We start from the raw sequence: 20,603 nt of genomic DNA, 5'->3' as shown, positions 1-20,603 counted from the left end.
AATAAACTAAAGGAAGTGTCTTTTTCTCACAACGCAAAGTCAATCTGTAGAACTCCTTGCCAGAGGATGTTGTGGTTGTGAAGGCCAAGGCTAACAGGATTCTAAAAAGAACTATATAAGTGCATGGAGGAAAGGTCCATCAATGGCTATTAGCCAGAATGGGTAGGGATGGTGTCCTTAGCCTCTGTTTGCCAGCAGCTGGGAATGGGTGATGGGAGATAACTCACTTGATGATTACCTGTTCTATTCATTCCTTCAGGGGCACCTGGCATTGGCCACTGTCAGAAGACACGAGACTGGGCTTGATAGACCTTTTGTCTGACCCGGTATGGCCATTATGTTATGTCATTCCTGTCCGAATTGCCTCACAGGCAGGTGGTTTACAAAAGAAAACTTCATGTCTGCTCAAAATATTGGCAAATACTGGTATCAGAAATTCAGTCACTTGTCCACTTAGTAACTCACTGCTGAACTGTCCCCAATTATACCCAGTATAGGATGGAAAACTGTGCAGGGGTTCTCAAACTTCATTGCACCGTGACCCCCTTCTGACAACAAAAATTACTACACAACCCCAGGACGGGGGATTGAAGCCCGAGCCCTGCCGCCCTATGGGGGGAGGCAAACCCTTGGGCTTTGGCTCTGGATGGTGGGGCTCGGGCTTTAGCCCTGGGCGTTAGGGCTCAACCTTCAGCTTCGGCCCCAGGCCCCAGCAAGTCTGACACTAGCCCTGGTGACCCCATTAAAAGAGGGTCGTGACCCACTTTAGGGTCGTGACCTACAGTTTGAGAACCACTGGATTAGAGTGCTCCTTGTGTATTTCAAATCTTGTACAATGCTTACAGTGTACTGTCCTCTGGTATCCGTGCCTTGTCATGGCAAGACAGCTTGCGTGCTCTAATGATCCCCAAAGCCTGTGTCGGCAGGGGCTTTTTGCTCCTGGTAGGTTGAACCATGCCGGATTGATCTGTGGGGGGAAGGGGCCAGACAAAACAAACCCTGGTCCTCCAGGTTGGGGGTTAGGTACAGGGCTAACAACCGTGTCCCGTAAAAAAAATACGTTACGGAAACAGCGATGGAGAAATCGACCATTACTGTGTGCGATGGCCTTCAGGGGTCAATGAACTGTATAACTGACAGTGGTGAAAGGCAAAAAAAAGCCACTGGCATGAAGACTGAAGTGCTCAACACCAAGACAAAAACTAAACTTGGTTTTTAGAACATACAGACAATGTACAAAACAGGGAAGTTAGCTCAGGTCACAGCAGAGATGAGATGCTACAGCTTACCCATCCTGGGTGTAAGTGAGAGCAGATGGACGGGATCAGGAAGATTAACAACAGCCTTGGGAGAAACTTTGCTGTATTCTGGATGGGATGATGGACAACACCAGGAGGGTGTTGCAATCCTTTTGAAGAAGGGAGTGGAGCATTCCCTGCTTGAATGGAAGTCCATCCGCAGCAGATTTATGAGAGCCAGACTGAAAGGGAAACAATAATATCACTGATTCAGTGCTATGCTCCGACAAATAACAGTGATGAAGAAGTAAAGGACAAATTCTACCTTACACTACAGGCGGAGTTAGAGAGAGTACCACGCCACGACCTAACTATCGTCATGGGAGACCTGAATGCCAAGGTCGGTAACTACAACAAACGACAGAGCAATGTGAAGACAAGGGTGTGGCACCATGAATGAAAACGGAAAGAGGCTTGTTGATTTCTGTAATATGAATGACCTAGTCATCACCAGAACCCTATTCCAACATCGTGAAATTCACAAGCTGATATGGTGTTCTCCAAATGGCAGAGATAAGAACCAGATTGACCATATCATGATCAATGGCAAATGGCAGCGCTCACCGACAGATGTGAAAGTGAGAAGGGGTGCAGACGTTGCCAGCAATCACCACCTTGTGACAGTCTCCATCTAGTTAAAATTGAGATGTGTGGGTCCACCAAACAAGGGACATAGACGTTATGCAATTGACAAGCTAAAGTCTCCTGAAATACAGAAAGCCTTCGTTCTGCAGTTAAAGAACAGGTTTCAAGCATTTGCATACCTTAATGAGGACGGGGGGAATGCAGATGAGGAGATCAACAAGAAGTGAGACAAAGTAACAGCAATTTATAAACAGCAGTGAACCCTGTCCAGGGTGCAGGCAGAAGAGAAGGAAGTGGCGGATTACACCCAGCACATGGAATGACATAGAAATCAGATGAGACCTGAAGAAAAAAGTTTTAGACACAAAATCCCAGAAGCTGAAGGACAAATACCACGGGCAGTATAGCAAGGCACACCGGGAGGTCAAATGCCTTGTGAGACCGGACAAATGGCATTATATTGATAATCTGGCAACACAAGCAGAGGATGCAGTTGCTTGTGGTGAACAAGGAACCATCTACAAAATGACATGGCTTATCAGTGGTAAACAGCAGACACCAACAAACACTCCCATCAGAAACCAAACAAGGACACCTACTAACAACCGAAAAAGAACAAGAAATGCGCTGGACAGAGCATTTCAAAGAATTGCTGAACAGGGAGTCACCTAAAGAGGAATCAAACATCCAGGAGGCAGAAGATCTTGATATCAACACAGACACCCCAGCTATGGAAGAGATCATTCAAGCCATCAAATCCTTAAAAAATGGGAAAGCTCCTGGCAACTTGAATGCAGAATTGTTCAAGGTAAATCCTAAGTTAGCAGCATCTATCCTGGCCCCTCTATTTACATCAGTCTGGGAAAGGGAAAAAGTGCCAGATAAGTGGACTAATGGGGTTATAGTGAAGATACCAAAGAAAGGAACTCTCAGTGATTGTAATAACTGGAGTGGTTTCACACTTTTATCTGTGCCAGGCAAAGTATTGTGTAAGATCATAGTCCTGCGTATATCAGAGGCAGTCGATAACGTTTTCAGAAAAGAGCAAGCTGGTTTTTCAGAAAGGGCGTGGCTGTACAGACAAGATCTTCACTCTATGAAACATAATAGAACAATGCTTAGAATGGCAGTGGCAACTCCACATAAATTTCATAGACTTTGAGAAGACTTTTGATAGCATTCACGGGACCAGCCTATGGCACATTCTGCAGGTATATGGAATCCCTTTCCATATAATCAACATCATCAAAAGCTTTTATTTCAACTTTACGTGCAGTGTTGATCACAGTGAGCTCAGTTTTGAAGTCAAAACAGGAGTACGTCAGGGGTGTTTCATGTTTGCAATCCTCTTCAACATTGCCATCGACTGGGTAATGCAGCGTACAACAGAACACATGCCAAGAGGTACTAAATGGACACCCTTCTCATCCCTTGAAGATCTGGACTTCGCAGATGATCTTGCTCTTCTATCACATACCCAACACCATAGACAAGAAAAAAAACTTGACTCAGTGCATTCAGCCAGCAAATTGGAGTGAAAATGAACCACAATAAGACAGATATCATGACCTTTAATATTGCCTCACCATCACCAGTATGGATAGAGGATTATGTTCTCACCAATGTAGAAGCATTCACATACTTAGGCAGCACCATCAGCCAGGATGGTGGAACAAGCCAGGATATCCAGAGCAAAATCAGTAAAGACAGGAACACTTTCAGAAGCTTAAATACAGTCTGGAAATCATCAGCATACAATACCAAAACCAACATTACTTTATAGTTCAGAATGCTGGGGAATGAGAAAGTATGACATGTCCAAACTGTCTTCATTTCATACAACCTGCCTCAGAAAAATCCTCTGTATCTTTTGGCCCAGAACTATCTCAAACGAAGATCTGTTGACACAGTGCAGCCAAGAGGATATGAGCACCATCATTGCCAGGAGGCACTGGAGATGGATTGGTCATGTGCTTTGGATGGAAACTGATTCCATCACCAGAGTGGCAATAAGATGGACACCTGAAGGTAATCGAAAACAACATGGTGAAGAGCTGTGGAAGCCAAGCTGAAAAACATGGGGTACAGCTGGAGAACTACTGAAAGACTTGCCAGAAACAGACAGGAGTGGAGGAGCTTCATCACTGCCCTAAACGCCAGAGGTGTAATAGGAACATGATGATGATGATGACAGTGCTTAGGTGTTTTGATGATAGGCACTTAATTAACACAAATAGATACCTGTGGACCTGATGGAAAAAGAGAAATGATATGGCAATTTAGGAGAGCCATTGTCATACCAAGAGAATGGGAGCCAAAGAAAAGAAAAACAGGGTTTGTGCCATTTATGTTCTGAAGAATATAATAATTAAAAAAGGAGTCTCTGGATCTGGCCCAAGTAGTGGTTGCAAGAGGTTCCTTTCAACATGAAGTGTTCCTTCAGTAAAAGTATTTCTGAAATTTTTTTTTAATGAAGTAAACTGCAACTCAGAATGCTACAGCAACCCACATCCTTTCATGTATTTATACCTGTTCCTGTATCTTTTACTTCATACATCTGATGAAGTGGGTTCTAGCCCACGAAAGCTCATGCCCAAATAAATTTGTTAGTCTCTAAGGTGCCACAAGGACTCCTCGGTTTTTTTTTTTTTTTTTTTTGCTGATACAGACTAATACGGCTACCCCTGAAACCTGTCACCAAGAAGTCTGTTTGTCTGCACACAGTTTGAATGCTAGTTGCCGTTGCAGTGCCTGCGTAAATAGTTGTTTCAATTAAGATCCAGTACAGTTTAACGACACAGAGTCCTTTCATGTTATTATCCACTACATGGTACATGAAACAAACAGAATTGGGGTTGCAATGTTAACAAACACATTAAAGTAAACACGGTTGCTGGTGTTGCTTTAAAATAAATCTGAGCCTAATTCTGCCACCCCTACTCACACGGAGTTGTTCCTTTTTTTGTGAGTTGCCCAAATGTACTTGGCCCTATATAATTAAAGTAAAATACACCATTGGATCAAATGCTGCAGCACTTGCAATTATGCATACAATGGATCCAAACCAGAAACCTTCTTTACTTAGTCCTTACTAAAAAAAAGTCTCATGGGAATTAATACGAGTTTTGCCTGAGTAACAATGTCAGTACCAGGCCCAGTACATGTAATTCATGTTTTTATATTCCTGTGCTTTTTATCAGTTGGTGAGAGTAAGAACAATACCTGATATACTTTGAAATGGACCATGACAGTCCTAGAACATGACATTTATTCATAGATAATTAAATACTTACTTAACAGAAATATTAAGTCATTCATTGCTTCATGTAATATTCCTCCAAAGCCCCCGAGTGTAAGTCTCATTTAGCACATTGCACCTGCAAAAATAGAATAGATGAACACACTTGATACTTCCTTTAAAAACCATCGGGAAGGCAACGGGAAAAGTCTATGGTCATTTTCATTTCAGGATTTCTAGGTACATCATCACAATTTATATACTTGCCATTTTGTTCTCTTTTCCTTCACTGTGGAAAAAGACCAAATGTGCTAATGCACCTTTCTTTAAATAATATTTATTTGACTTAATATTAAAGAATCTATTATCCATTTACTTCTTCTGATGCTGACAGACTAGTGTGACAATCTTGAGCGCCATATTTTTGAAAAACATGCTGGGTATTAGAAATGAGAACTGACATTTTCATATTTTCTACTATTCCAAATGTAATGTAGAATAAATATATTTTCTGGACAATCAGGATGAAACTTTCAGCACAAAATGAAGTGCCCGCTTCCATTTTTATTGTCCTGTCATTGGGGGCAGGCTTACTATGAAATGGCCCAGTATCTCTGGTTTTATTAGTAAAACATGGTGGCGTTTACATAGCTAGGAAGCGGACATGATGAGAGATGCCTGCACAACAGTGGTGTCCTAGCTGCCTTTTTCAGAGGTGGAGGCAGTGCAGAAGAAGATAAAGCAGGAGCTATACTTCCAACTTCCTGCACTGCTGTTGAACCAACAGGCACCAGAATAAGAGTTTTAAATCATTTTAAGATAATAGATTATAGAGAATGAAGTAGTTTTTATGGAAAATAAAAGATATTTTGATTAAAATAATGTGGCCTCTTTTTTGTCATTCGTCATTATAAATTCACGACTTCTGCCTTTTTCCCTTTCCCTACTATCAGACTGTGACTTTTTGTTGTAATTTATGAAGATAGACCACTAACCCTACCAGTGATAAATCTCTGCTTGCAACCTTAAATCCCATGTGTTTCATGATCCTAGATAAATTCCTTGGAGACTGGCATGTACAGGAAATCCTTAATTCATTAGCTAATACTTTGTAAAGCCCTTTGAATATATAGAGGGACAAATTCTCCTGTCAGTTAATTTCAGTGAGGTTGCACTGGTACAACTGAAAAGATAATTTGACCCATAATGTGCTTATAGGTGAATTTACTATTGTTATTTCTATATACCAGTACTACAAAGTGGTGATTCCTTTAGTGCAGCCTTAAAATTACTACCATATATAACAGAAATGGAATCATTGTATAATCCTGTATCTATCTTTAACCCTGTGAGTTTATATATTCAGTAGGGCTGTTAGTGTTTGGACCTGGATAAATATAAAGCCACTTGATAAGTACTCAGCTAACATTCAGTTAATGAGAGTATAAGATCATGCTCCTTTTTGCACTATACCTCAACAAAGAAGTGGCAGTTTCTTCTTGTCCCATATGTAATACCAGGTTTGTTGCTGAGCCATGCAGTGTCAGTGACCACAATGTAATCGACGTCAGAAAAAAATGTACTATTTCTCTGTTCAACCAGCATATTTAGCCCAATGGACCCTATTTCTTCCATACCTTCAAGCAGAATCTTTACATTAACAGGAAGTTCCTATAAGGAAATGTTTCAAAAAGATTTATAAGCAATTAGTTACATAGTTGAAAATAGCAAACTTATTGTTAAAGGAATAAAAAGTCACATACATGTTTTTGAAGTGCTTCAATTGCATTCAGCACAGCGAGAACTTGTCCTTTGTCATCAGATGCACCTCGTCCATAGAGATTGCCTTGAAAACAAAATAGAATGAGATCATGATAACTGATAAAGTTAGTTCATTAGGCAAATGCAGACAGGGTTGTTGCATAGGTGTAATAGAGGCATAGTTTATCGGTAGACATCTTATTACTCATCATTGTGCACTGAACAAATAGGAAAGAAACCAGCTAGACTTTCAAAGCTCAGGATGAATTTGCCAGGATGGCCTTTAGAAAATTATCTTTTTACTTGTAAACTGACCATATTTTATGTGGAAATTACTGGGACACAATAAATATATAGTCCCAGGATGCAATATTTTACTGAATCAATTTTTAGAATAGAATTTACCCTTTAAACTATTAATAAATATGAAATCTTTACAAACTCCATAGTATTTCCTCCTTCTATTTATGATCTTGCATACAACTAAAATAGTTTTTTGACAGGTTGTATATGTAACACAGAGCTCTACGTGGTCTGTAGAAAAACAATTAGTATTTGAATAACAAGGTCTCCTGTAGCCAGGATGAGCTATCCCTGTGATGTTCAGAATGTAGCTGGAGTACTCAACCTTTGCTATTCCAAATTCCAGTATTGGATTGTACTGTAATAATTGTAAAGTCCATATTTACTTGTAGTAAATGTTTATATTGGGCACTCTTCCTTTTGTATGCTCAATTCTAATTAAAGTGCTTTGGTGGGTGATAGTTGAGTAGGAGAAATATTATAACAAGCTGAATGGAAGGGGCTAAAGCAAGGTTCTCTTTAGCATTGCCTTCCAAAACTGGCAGAAAATAATAGTACAAAAGCAATATGATTTTGCAACCTTATTCTGATCAGACCGGGAATGCCCACAAATTCAGCACAGCCATCCATACAGAGTACTCAGCAGGAACATAAGCAGTCTGAATGGGGGAAAATAATAGCTGATCAAGGGAGCTAAATGTCTGAACCGTGCCTCCTGCCCCAGAATTCTCCTGCTTTTCTAGCCATGGAGGAACAGCAGAGCATGGATTCTGTGGGTTTGACAGGAACTGGTAGTGAGACACAAAAGTTGTACCCTATTTGGACACCTCAGGTGAAATCCTGGCTGTACTGAAGTCTATAGCAAAACTGGTGTGGCTTCAGTGGAGCGAGAATTTCACCTCTAATGTCTGATGTAGGCATATGTGCAAGATACAATCTGAATTTGACACAAGATCTTCCGTGCATCTGTATTTTTAGGACAAGTACTTATTTTTGCATATAAGGAAAGAAAAGTTCAAAGGATTTTAGTGGAAAATCTATTCACAGACAAGGAAGGCATTTCCCAGAAGGTTTTCTGTTTTACCTGAAGAAAATTATTATTTTCTATGTTATTTGAATGATCTTCCTCTTTTTCTTTCATGGTAGGGAAGCTGCTTTAGTATAAAGGGTCTCACTGTATAAATGATAAGCCAGTTGCTGAAAGCTTTCAAGCAGCTCAAGCACTTACTGTCTTTCTCTGTCATTATGTAAGGCTCTGTTGACCATTCATCCTCAATTTTTGCTGGCTGCACATCCATATGCCCATAAAAACATACCATAGGCTTTTTTTGATCTTTTACAATGTTTGCCAAAATAACTGGTGGCAAAGAGATTTTGTTTCCATTGGGTAGCTAAAATAAATCAAAGAGCTTCATTATATATATACATTGATAGAGGCTTCCAAAACAAGCATTCATAGATGATGAAGTCACTGGAGTTTGCACCAGGAATGATTTTGATCCTACTTGTCTTGATTTTTTAATGTTTTCTGTTTAGTTCTGTCATTGTAAAAATAATTTGAGAATGACTGCTATATAGAAGCAGACTAGAAACTACATCCTAAGGCTACTATGCAAGGATATATAATTTTCTGGAGCAGTGAATGGTTATATATGCAGCAAAAGAGTAACAATGCTAGCTGTAGCACAAAATAAGAAATGGTCTTAGGGACATGCAAACCATTTTGTTGCAGGAGGTTGGTCCTGGTTCCAGTCACATAACATTAAAAACATCACTGGTATGTGCACTGCCTCGGATTTAAGGGGATAAGGAAAAGTTCTGGAAGCTCTAGTGCTAGGAGGCAGATGCTTCCACCAACACCCAGTTCTACTTCTTCTAAGCCTTGGGAATGAGGAACAGAAATTATGTTTCCTGCTGTCTCCTGTCATCTCCTCTTCTGGGCCTCCAAAAAAGGAGAGGAAAGGATCTTCCTAGCTCACTGGGTTCCCCTGCCTCGTAAACATGATTTTAAAGTTGATGATGGCCCTTTACATTCTGGTCACTTAATCCACCAGGATTACACTATTGGTTCCTGTGTATATAAAATGAGGCTTTCTTTGTAGTCTGCATTTTACTTATTGATGCAAAAGCCAAAGAAAAACCATGCTTACAGTTACAGTGGTAACCCATTTTATAGGTGTGCTTCTTAATTTGTACAGCGCTTAGATAATTTTTTATAGCACTAGACAAAAGCTGGTAATAGATACTTAGATTTGCATCCTGAAAACACAGTGAAAATGTATTACCTCGTGCATGCCCAGATCTACCATCTCAACTGTTCCACCTAACTTTCTTATCCTCTCTTCTGCCAAAAGCATCATGTTTGTAACCAGGTGTCTCTCTGCAGGGTCATTGGAGTTACTTTCTATGGCCACCCAATCTTTGAGTCTCTGCGGGATAAGAAAATTGAAGGTGATGATCTATATGCAGTGTATCGCTCTAAACTGATGTCACGGCCCTCTGAAATGAAAGTTACCTGAAAACATCACTGTGACCCTGGCAGACGAGGTGCCAGCCGATGCCAAGGCCCAGGGCTTTGCTGAACACTGACAAATGCATACCTGGAAACCAGTCTGGCTTACCTAGGTGGTAGTATGGTTAAAGTAGATATTAGTGTTAAAAGAATGTGTTTAGTGTTTAGACAATGCTTGTAGGATGCTGCATGTATTAATCCTACTTATAATGCCTGTCTCCCATGGTATACATTTATATTGAGTGTTTTCATTGTAAACCTCTGTAATTATGTAACTCACCAAACAAGAAGAGAAGCGTTAATTAGTGTAAAGCACTGGTCCAGCAGACAAGAGGGCCTTTGAAACCAGATGAGCCATTGTAAGGCATCAAAAGGACAAAGACCTGGTTGATTGCCCTCCCAACCTACATGAAGAGGAGCTAGGCACCGGCACTTGTTCTATCAGTTTGGATTCTGGGGTGAAGGGGATAAAAATCCCTGACATGGGGAACTGGATCTTTATGCTGGTTAGCGTCTGAGGGGCAAAGATTCCTAAACGTAAGCAAGAGATCCCCATGCTGCTTGGCATGGGTCAGCCCTAAGGGACATATAGAGCTGCTTATTATAGAAGCATATATTACCTTTTAAAATCTGAGAAAAGAAATGAGAGTTATTTATGAGGTTAAAACAGGAAACATACACACACATTTGTGTATGTGTATGTTTCCTGTTTTAACCCCATAAATAACTCATTTCTTTTCTTACTTAATAAATCTTTAGTTAGTTTATTACAGGACTGGCTACAGGCATTGTCATTGGTTTGAGAGCTGAGTACAATTTACCTGGGGTAAGTGACTGGTCCTTTGGGACTGGGAGTAACCTGAATATTTTGCAATCTTTGGTGTTAAACAGCTATCTATCACATAATCCAGCTTACCTGGGTGTCAACATAGACTGGAATGCCCAGGGCACTGTCTGTGACTCCACGATAAGACTGTTACAATGCTTTAGGAGTTCACATTTTTCACTGGATTGGTTGAAATCTAATTGGAGAACATACAACTAATTCGGGGTTTCTGCCCTGCTTTCTGCTTTCAGTCTGCCCTGAGGTTGGCACTCATGGTCGTGAGCCACTCCAGACAGCTTGACAGTCACATTGATTGTTCTATCCTCAGTCACATAGCTTTTAAATATCAACTATGGCCTGAATCCTGCAGAGCTCTTCATAGATACAGGGTCCTCTCTCCTATGCAGAACATTCCTGTATTGGGACCTAAGCAGGTTAAACAAATTAAGAAAGCTAAGAAATTGAAATGTGGTTCTACTCTGCAAATTGATTATGGATGAATAGCACCTTCTTACTTCAGAAAACTACTCCTTGTGTGTCCTTAGGGTCTTCTTTTTTGTTGTTCGCGGCAATAATGAGTTTCTGTTGTTCTTCACTAATGATAGCTCTGCAGAGCCAATGCAATTGAGAGAGAGCTGAATTCTAGTGCTTCTTGTGCATCATCAGTAGAATTGTTTGTTAAATTCCAGACAGTTGCACCTCTACAAATCCATTGAAGAAAATGGTTTTGCACAGGTGTCCTTGGGGACATATTTCCTAAACAGTGAGGTTGTATAGGGGTCAGTGATGGCCTAATTTTGTCATCAGAACCTTTATCACGGAAGATGCTATGTTGAAGGAAAGAACTCAGCTTAAGTCGTAGATTCCAGGTCAAATTTGCAGGGCTAACATTTATTAAAATTTATTTAAAATATTTTTATTTGTAAACTGAACACATTTCATATGGAAATCAAGGAGGGCCTAATTCTGCCAAATGTATTCATGTTGGGTTGTAACTTCCTCCACCAGTTGTCCTGTTGAAATAAATGCAAATGCCTGTGTAGAAAGGTACTAACTCAGTGTGAATTAGGGTTTTAAAAGTGGGCTCTAAGAAGCTACAACCGTGGAATCCTATAATGTCACATTTTAACATTTAGCCTGAAAATTTATGGAAGGTTCATTGAAATTTAGCTTTCTAATAAATTAAATATGAAAATGATTTATTAAATCATTACGGTGCCCCTTGTGTTATTTATTTTGATGTTTAATTCCTTTAAACTGTCCCCACATTTCCAGTTACCAATATGGTATGCTTTTTTTGTATTCACAGTGCATAGCTGCATAGTAGAAGTTGTCAGGGGAGACGTTGGAAGTTTTGGTAACTGGGTAGGGAATAGATGAGGCTCTTTAGTTGGATGTTTCTGTTAAAATAATGAGTAGCAGGATTGTTAATTTCAACATTTAAAATGTCATTTTTAGGCTTCTGGGTCAAAAAAACTACTGGAAATGAACAGGTCAGTTCAAAGGTATTGTTTCAGGCTGGCTGCAGAGTGAGGAAGACAACATTAAGTCATTTTACACAAAGCTCAGGTTTTCAAGGTTATCTTCACTATCCTGAGAACTACAGTATATAAATATATAAAGCTTATATTCCAGAACACAAACTTATAGTAACGGTTTGGCAAAGGGTACATTCTGTGATAAATTCTGTGATTATAGATGCACGGAATACTCCTAGGAAAAATCTTGCATATCTTACTTAGGTAAAAAAACTGCAATGGTGAGGTTTTGGCCTTCTTTGATTCCTTATTCCTATTTATTGTTAAAAAATAATTGCCTTGTACATAGTACTTTTAGAAGCTAAAGTTTATTAGCGGAAAGAAACAGAAAACTGATATAAGTCTGCTTACTCCTTTGTAAAACACTTTGAGACCTACGGATGAAAAACTTTATACAAGAGCTAGGTGTTTATTATTATTGCTACTACTCTCTTATGAAAATCTTATTAAATATTACCCAAAAATAATTCATTGCATGTATATATCACTTTTCATCCAAAAAGAGCAAAAAATACTATGACCAGAAGTAAAATACCAAGTGTGCTATGATGACTAATTGAACCATTTTAGGATTTTTTTTTTAATGTCTAACCTACTTTGAGAATTCATATGATTAGAAACTTACATCGCAAACATTCTTACTGTGCAGCAATGGGCCTTACCTGTACATATTCATGTTGATGTTCTTCGATATACTGAAATATTTGATCTGAAGGCACAGATACTGCTGTAGTAAGTGACATGAACGATATGACAAACACCAAGACAGTCTGTAAAAGAAAATGTGAAATGTTGTAAAAGAAGTTAATCCTTTGATTCTCAGACTTTATACAATGCTCAGTCTGTGTGTTTCCAGGAAGATGTATTGCCATTGCAAAGAATGACCTGGGTAGTTTAGTTAATACCAGTGTCAGGTAGTGCTTAAACACGTAGGAAGACATTTATTTCATGTTATTCCAGTTCTAGCTCCGTTCTTGGTCCCTAATAATCAGAGCTCACAGTGTGAAACAGGAGTGCTGAAGACCTGGAGGTTCAGTCTCAGGAGGCAGTGAGGCTGTGTGGTCTACCCTGAAGGCAAAGTGGGATCCCTTGGAGGTCTGGCTACACTGAAGCTGTTTCTCCTGGATACTGTTCAAAAGCTAGGAGTACAGCACCAAGCCTGTGGATCCATGACACAGTGGTATCACCCATTTTAGGTATTGGGTGTATTTCTTAGACTGGTGGAACAAAATGGGGAAACTTTTAAAGTGACCACTGTAACATCACAGCTCCATTCACCTGATGGTAGCAGCTGACATGTTCTACAGAAAGAAGGAAAGATGTTGGGTTAGTAGAGGGAGGGAATGGCCAGCATGACAACAGTTAGTATCTCAGATTCCCACTCCACAACCTCAGATGCCATATGCTTTTTAAAAAAAAGTACATACTGTATTTATAAGTCTGTATTCAGCCTCAGAGGATAAAATGTATTTAGTGCACCTTTGCAGGGCTGCTGTTCTGGGGATGCTTTAGATGCTGAGAACATTCTGAAAGCTGGTGAATAAAGGTGCAGCTGCTTTAGATGCTGAGAACATTCTGAAAGCTGGTGAATAAAGGTGCAGCTGGGTGCTTTACAAAGCCAGGGAGCTATGAATGGGGAGTGGTATAAGAACTACTAAGGTAACCCTACCTCATTCAGGGATTTCCCCCATGCTCAGGGAATCCCTATTCAACCACACCTGCCATTTTTACAGCCCCCTTGCACTGGCAGACTGGTATAATGGAGCCAGAGTACAAGCGAGAATCTGCCCCATAAACTCTACATACATTAGAGCCAGATTCTTCAGCAAGTGGCACAAAAGAACCTTAATGCACCAGCAGTGGCCATCTGAGAATTCTCCCTGCGCCAGGGAAAACTCCACTTTCTTCTGTGCCTCCCATCTCCCACCCCCCTCTCCCCACCTGCTCCCTTTATAAAGGAAAAGAGGGAGGCAGGGAGCATGTTGGGGGTGCACAACAGAGGCCATAGAACTTCCCTTAAATAATTCCTGGAGCATATGTTTTAGAAAAATATCCAATCTTGATTTTTAAAAGGAAGGGGAAGGGCTGGGGGATGGAAGAAGCCAACTCTAGCTATGCCCTATGCCCCAGTGAGGTGAGGTCCCTGAGGGAGCATAGGAACAACCCTGAGGGACCATATGCCAGTTGCATGAATTAGGGCCACTCTTGTGCAGCCCTACCTTGCCCTGGTGCTGGGTGGCTGTGATGCAGGAAGGTACCAATAGCTCCCTGTTGCCCCTTCCTCTCCACGCCACGTGAGCTCAGTTACTGACTTAGGCTCTCACCCCGTTTTATTTATCTCATTAAGAAGCATTTCAGCTCAGCGCTAAGCATTTTGTTGCTGTTTTTAACTTTACAAAATGTGTAATTTGTGCCAAATCATTCATCCCAAGAGTCAACTTTTATTTAATGCAAAATGAAAAGCATAGAGAAGTATTGGACACAAGCTATTGAGCTACCATCAGCACCTTGTAGTAAGTGGAAGGGACTATTAGTTTGGCTCTTCTTTTCAAATGCTGTCTGCACACTTGGTGCTATTTACAAGATAAATAAGAGGTTGACCATCATTGGTACTAAATTATTTTACCATTTCTCATGCTGGAAGGGCGTAATGAGTAGGTTCAGTTCTGGGTCCGGTTCTGTTCAATATTGTTAATGATTTAGATAATGACACTTATAAAGTTTGCGGACGATACCAAGCTGGGAGGGGTTGCAAATGCTTTGGAAGATAGGATTAAACTTCAAAATGATCTGGACAAACTGGAGAAATGGTCTGAAGTAAATAGGATGAAATTCAATAAGGACAAATGCAAAGTACTCCATTTAAGAAGGAACAATCAGTTGCACACATACAAAATGGGAAATGACTGCCTAGGAAGGAGTGTTGCAGAAAGGGATCTGGGGGTCATAGTGGACCATAAGCTAAATATGAATCAACATGTAACACTGTTGCAAAAAAGCAAACATCATACTGGATGTTTTAGGAGGAGTGTGGTAAGCAAGACATGAGAAGTAATTCTTCTGCTCTACTACACACTGATTAGGCCTCAAATGGAGTATTGTGTCCAGTTCTGGGCACCACATTTCAGGAAAGATGTGGACAAATTGGAAAAAGTCCAGAGAAGAGCAACAAAAATGATTAAAGGTCTAGAAAAACATGACCTATGAGGGAAGATTGAAAAAATTTGGTTTGTTTAGTCTGGAAAAGAGAAAAACGAGAGGGGACACGATAACTGTTTTCAAATACATAAAAGGTTGTTACAAGGAGGAGGGAGAAGAATTGTTCTTCTTAACCTCTGAGGACAGGAGAAGAAACAATGGGCTTAAATTGCAGCAAGGGAGGTTTAGGTTGGACATTCGGAAAAACTTCCTCACTGTCATGATGGTGAAGCACTGGAATAAATTGCACAGGGAGGTTGTTGAATCTCCATCATTTTTAAGAGCAGGTTAGATAAACACCAGTAAGGGATGGTCTAGGTAACACTTCGTGCTGCCTTGAGTGCAGGGGACTGGACTAGATGACCTCTCGAAGTCCCTTCCAGTCCTATGATTCTATGACTCAATAAAAACAACAAGGAGTCCGGTGGCACCTTAAAGACAAACAGATTTATTTGAGCATAAGCTTTCGTGGGTAAAAACGTGGATTTTTACCCACGAAAGCTTATGCTCAAATAAATCTGTTTGTCTTTAAGGTGCCACTGGACTCCTTGTTGTTTTTGTGGATACAGACTTACACGGCTACCCCCTGATACTTGACACTATGATTCAATAAGAGTTTTGACAGTGACTTGGCTGGGATCAGGATTTGGCTTTTAAAATAGTAAACAATCAAGACCTCTGAAAATTGTCAAAAGGGGGAATCAGAAGATATTCTTTAAGGTTAATATGTGCTCAGCATGGTATGGCTTAGACCTCTCATTTACTTTCCTTTGTAAAGCACTTTGAAATCAATGGATGAAAAGTGTGATGTAAGCACTAGGATTATATAAATTACTATTACTTATTAATTTTGCTTCAGTGGCTGCACTCACTCTTTTTTTTTTCTTAGCAGAAATAAAGGGCTTTTCTTGTTGAAATTTTTATAACTGGTGCCAAATCCTGATGCCAGAAAATGACAAAATTTTCCATTGATTCTTTAGTGGGAACAAAACTGGGTCCTTGAAGAGCTGAAGTTTCTCTAAGTTCATGATACATTGCTTTTAACCTAGGAAGTCTGGAATTCTTTTAATTCTCTATCAAATTATTTAAGTCAATTGAGCCTTTTAAAATTTGCTTTAATTCCTCCCTAAACTCCTTTGAAGTCATTTTGCTCTTTGCATACTCAGTTCTTTCCTTTATTTTGCTCTGCTTTTAATGATAGCGCTTCTATATTTGCCAAAACTGCAATGTTCTCACACTCTTTGCAAAGATTTGTATAAGCACACATACCCACACAGGACATTTGTAACTAAAAGCAAAATGCCTGACTCTCACATACATCCTTTTTCTGTGCCCTGGGGCTCCCCAAACAGAATACCCTCCTGGCATCTAAATATCTTGATTTTTCAAAAACGCTCAAACTCTCTTTGGGCTGTAGCATAATTGTCTTGTGCAACAGAACAACAACAAGAAAGCATAAAAATGAACCAGGAAATGTTTTACCATGACTGTGAAATGGAGAAGCTTCCAAAATTGTCTCATTAGTACATTGGTGGTAGAGATGGTCGTAACTGGGTAACAGTCTGACCTGTGTTGACTTCCTTTTATCTCAGGTTCCAGCAGACTCTTGTCCAATAACGCATTCCCACCCCCTTTCTCTCTTGATTAACATTAGTTATTTAGTCTCTCCAAATATTTTGTTAACAATATCTGTAGAGCAAACATCTGTCACATTTACTTAGATTCAGAATACTTAGGCTGCCATGATCAACTTGGAGATAATGGCGTTCATTTTTTGCCTTGACTAATACCATCTTACCTAGGGAATAAATCTCTCCACTAAACCACAATTCTTTGGTTCATTTGAGACAGATTATGAAGAGGTGTTTCCTTTCCTCAACTGTCTGGACTTACTATAAAGAGAACATTTTTATTAAGATATGTAACCCTGCTATAATATTCTTACACAATTATTTTATGTGAGTCTTGTGGCAGGAGGTTCTTTCTCCCCACTAAGCTGGTTAAAAATAATCATGAGCAAATTCTTGCGTGTGAAATGATTGTTTAGGTTCTGGCCTTAGGTGGCTGCCAATGCAATTAGCCTAAACTAACAGCAATCCAGCACAGAGCTCCACAGATTGCAGAGGATGAAAAAAAAAAACAGCACAGGAAAAGTTGACTTTGGAGAAATGCTGCAAACAGTTAATGCATCTCAAAGGGCTCTGCCAGTATAGATATGTGAAATTAAAGGATCTTTAACTGCTTTAAATTACAGATATGACAGAAACACATAGAAAAACCTGAAAATGCCAGTAAAGAGAAGAGCAGAAAAAACTGCTACTCAGGGAGATTAAAGACTTGTAAAGATATGTAGAAGTTATAATGAAATCGACAGCGTTTGAGGAACCTTAGTTGCATTTTAGGCATGCACAGGGAGAGGAAAATATCAGCAGAACTAAATGATTTTTACTGTCTTCTCCAGCCCAAAATCCACTGGGTTAGAGAACTCAGTGATCTGCTAAATGGACTGGAGAGAAAATATACAGAGTTCCAAACTTCAAATATTATATTAGAGTTGGAAGAGACCTCAGAAGGTCATCTAGTCCAATACCCTGCTCAAAGAAGGACCAACACCAACTAAATCATCCCAGCCAAGGCTTTGTCAAGCTGGGCCTTAAAAACATCTAAGGATGGAGATTCCACCACCTCCCTAGGTAACATATTCCAGTGCTTCACCACCCTCCTAGTGAAATAGTTTCCTAATATCAAACCTAGACCTTCCCCACTGCAACTTGAAACCATTGCTTGTTGTTCCATCATCTGCCACCACTGAGAACCGCCCAGCTCCATCTTCTTTGGAACCCCACTTCAGGTAATTGAAGGCTGCTATCAAATCCCCCCTCACTCTTCTCTTCTGCAGACTAAATAACCCCACTTCAGCAAGTCCTAAGGAAAAGCTGAATGAGGGAGTGTGATGGGATAGTTAGAGCTGAGTACTAGTTAGAGTTCTATTCTTAGCTGTGCTACCAACTTACACTGGTAGCTTGGGCACTTCACTTCACAAACAATTCTGTCCTTTTATTTGCTCAGCTATGAAATGGGTATAATACTGTTGCCCCTCTGTTGAGCAGTAGCAGATGTTGGGGCCTTGCAGGTAAGTTTCCTGTTGGAAAAGAAAACAGTGACATAGTGTCTACATATTTTCTTAGTATAATTCTGTTTATTCACAATGTACGCTCCACTCCTTGATCAGAGGGGTCACAAACGGCATGCAAGCAAACCCCTCTTTCAGGAATCTCAGCCCGGACACCAGTGCCTGGTTCCCAGGAAGCAACTCTGGCCTAAAAATGTATTCTAGATTGAGAGTTTAAGACAGAGAGCAAACTGTTGGGGGGTGGGAGGGAATTGTTGAGTGCCAAGTAATTGTATCCCAACAGTTACTAAAAATGTTTAGTCTGGATAAACAAGAAATGGCAGGCCAGCTCTTACTAATTATCTCTTACTGCCGAGACAGGCATGAGCCTCTCACTATTTTAGGCAAAGGGGTTCTTTGACATACCACAGAGGACACCACGATTAGTGCCGAGCAAATGATCACAATTATTAACCTTGGCTATTTGATTGTTAAAGAAAGTAAAAGAAAACATTAATCAAAACACAAATGATAAACAAAGCTTGCTTCTATTATAGTCTCTTCTGGATGTCTTTCTGTGGAGAGTTTTTCTAGAGAGATTACACTTTTGAGAGGAGACCTGGCTTGGGTGGGGCCCTTTTCTCTTCGTAAATTGAGGCTAAGGTCTTATTTCCCAAAATGATTGGGGGTTCAGTCTTAATAAATCATTAGATAACTGAAAACTGTTTATAGATGGGCAAAATAATTTCGTTTAAGGTCAGGTGAGTCCTGCTTGGTTACCATTAATAAGCTAAAAGCTTTTTAAAATGGGAAAAGTAAGCAACTAAAATCCAAGGAAATTAAATAAACTTTTTAAACCAGTTACTTAGAAAAAGCCATCTACAGATCTGTCTTAAGCCAAAAATCTTAAATCCAGTTAAATCCCACTGTTTTTCTGTTTTCTGTTGTTTAGCCCCTGACTCCTCTCTAGGGATACATTGTAACCATTTGGTAATTAACAGGATAAATTGTTCAGTTACAATTGCATGTCAATATTCCAGTAAAATCATTACAAGAGTATTCAAATCTACTCTCTTGGTAACGGTTTAGTTATTTCATCTCACTGCTCCATGTTGAAGTCTTGGTGATGTCCATTGGGGATTGAAGGTTGCCTTTTCACTGCTGCTGCATGGCTGTTCTCTTCTATTTCGTCTTAGCTGGCTGTGGCAGCTTGCTTGTATAGCTGGACAGGATTAATTGATGAGTGCTGTGAAGTTGTGGATGGAGGCACAGAGAGTGCAAATGCCAAATTAGCCGCAGTCATCTTTTCATTGGCTCAGTATCTTCCTGGGTTGTTCTTAGGAGCCTCTTTATCTTATTAATATGTAATATGTTAATTCCTATATGTTAGAGTTGTAATTCTTTCTTGACAGTTATATTGCCTTTTTCTTTGCGCAGGGAGATTCTCCTACCATCTTTAAGTTTAGAGCTTTAACTCTTTTCACTCAGCCCATTTTCTGAGCTATTTCGTCAGTTTCATTAGGGTTCAACAGGAATTGAAATTCTGATTTGAAAGAGTCCAAACACTCCTGTTCTTTATAGAAAAGCTTTTTAGCTCTCAAAGTCTTTTAAAAATAATAATTCTTAAAGAGAATCTTCAAACTGGAATAATTATTAAAGGATTGCTTTCTCGTCTCAACAAATTTTGAAGAGGTGATCCTTGTTCTTCTGAGTTGGGTGAGGAGTTGCTAGCAGATAGCTAATTAATAAATATTCTCTATCTAAATAGCTTCTCACATTAGTGATCCATTCAACAAGATTTCAGACTGGTACATAAAAGATTTTACCCTTCACATAGCAAGGACATTAGGAAATTACATTATAAGCTTTGCATTTTGACAAAATATTTCTGAAGGTACATCCGCAAAACACTTGCCATTTCAACATTTATGAAATAAACAAACATTTTCTTCAAAACCCTTCCCCATTATTAAAGTTTCAGAATAAAGATTTTAGAGTGTTAATAAAGGAATTACGTTCCATAAGAATTTTGTGCGTTTTTTCTTGCAAAAGAAGGGTTGACAAAGCCCATTTTTAGTGCTGTTTTTGGCTCTGATAACACATCCCTAAATTTGAGGTATTCTAAATAAGGATCATCTTTGCATTCCTTTACACAATGAATGGTTTTTCCTAAAACAGGAATGTTTTTTACAAGGTTATTTTCTTGAGATAAGGTTTGCAGTTATACCAAAA

At 39.6% G+C, this 20,603-nt stretch overlaps 1 protein-coding gene across 1 annotated transcript; it reads right to left on the bottom strand.

Annotated features, from left to right (window-relative positions):
* Positions 1-839: 839 nt before the first annotated feature.
* On the bottom strand, positions 840-16,780 carry LOC102939415 (beta-Ala-His dipeptidase-like). Its single transcript, XM_043538824.1, is given in 9 exon segments — positions 840-967; positions 5,177-5,233; positions 5,236-5,260; positions 6,595-6,792; positions 6,885-6,967; positions 8,414-8,576; positions 9,471-9,614; positions 12,724-12,831; positions 16,742-16,780. Coding segments are annotated over 9 exon segments (945 nt in total).
* Positions 16,781-20,603: the final 3,823 nt, after the last annotated feature.

The sequence above is a fragment of the Chelonia mydas genome, chromosome 2, assembly GCF_015237465.2.
Source record: "Chelonia mydas isolate rCheMyd1 chromosome 2, rCheMyd1.pri.v2, whole genome shotgun sequence".
Classification (NCBI taxonomy): domain Eukaryota; kingdom Metazoa; phylum Chordata; order Testudines; family Cheloniidae; genus Chelonia; species Chelonia mydas.
Note: the sequence above shows the minus strand (reverse complement) of the source record. Positions and strands in the feature narration are given on the sequence as shown.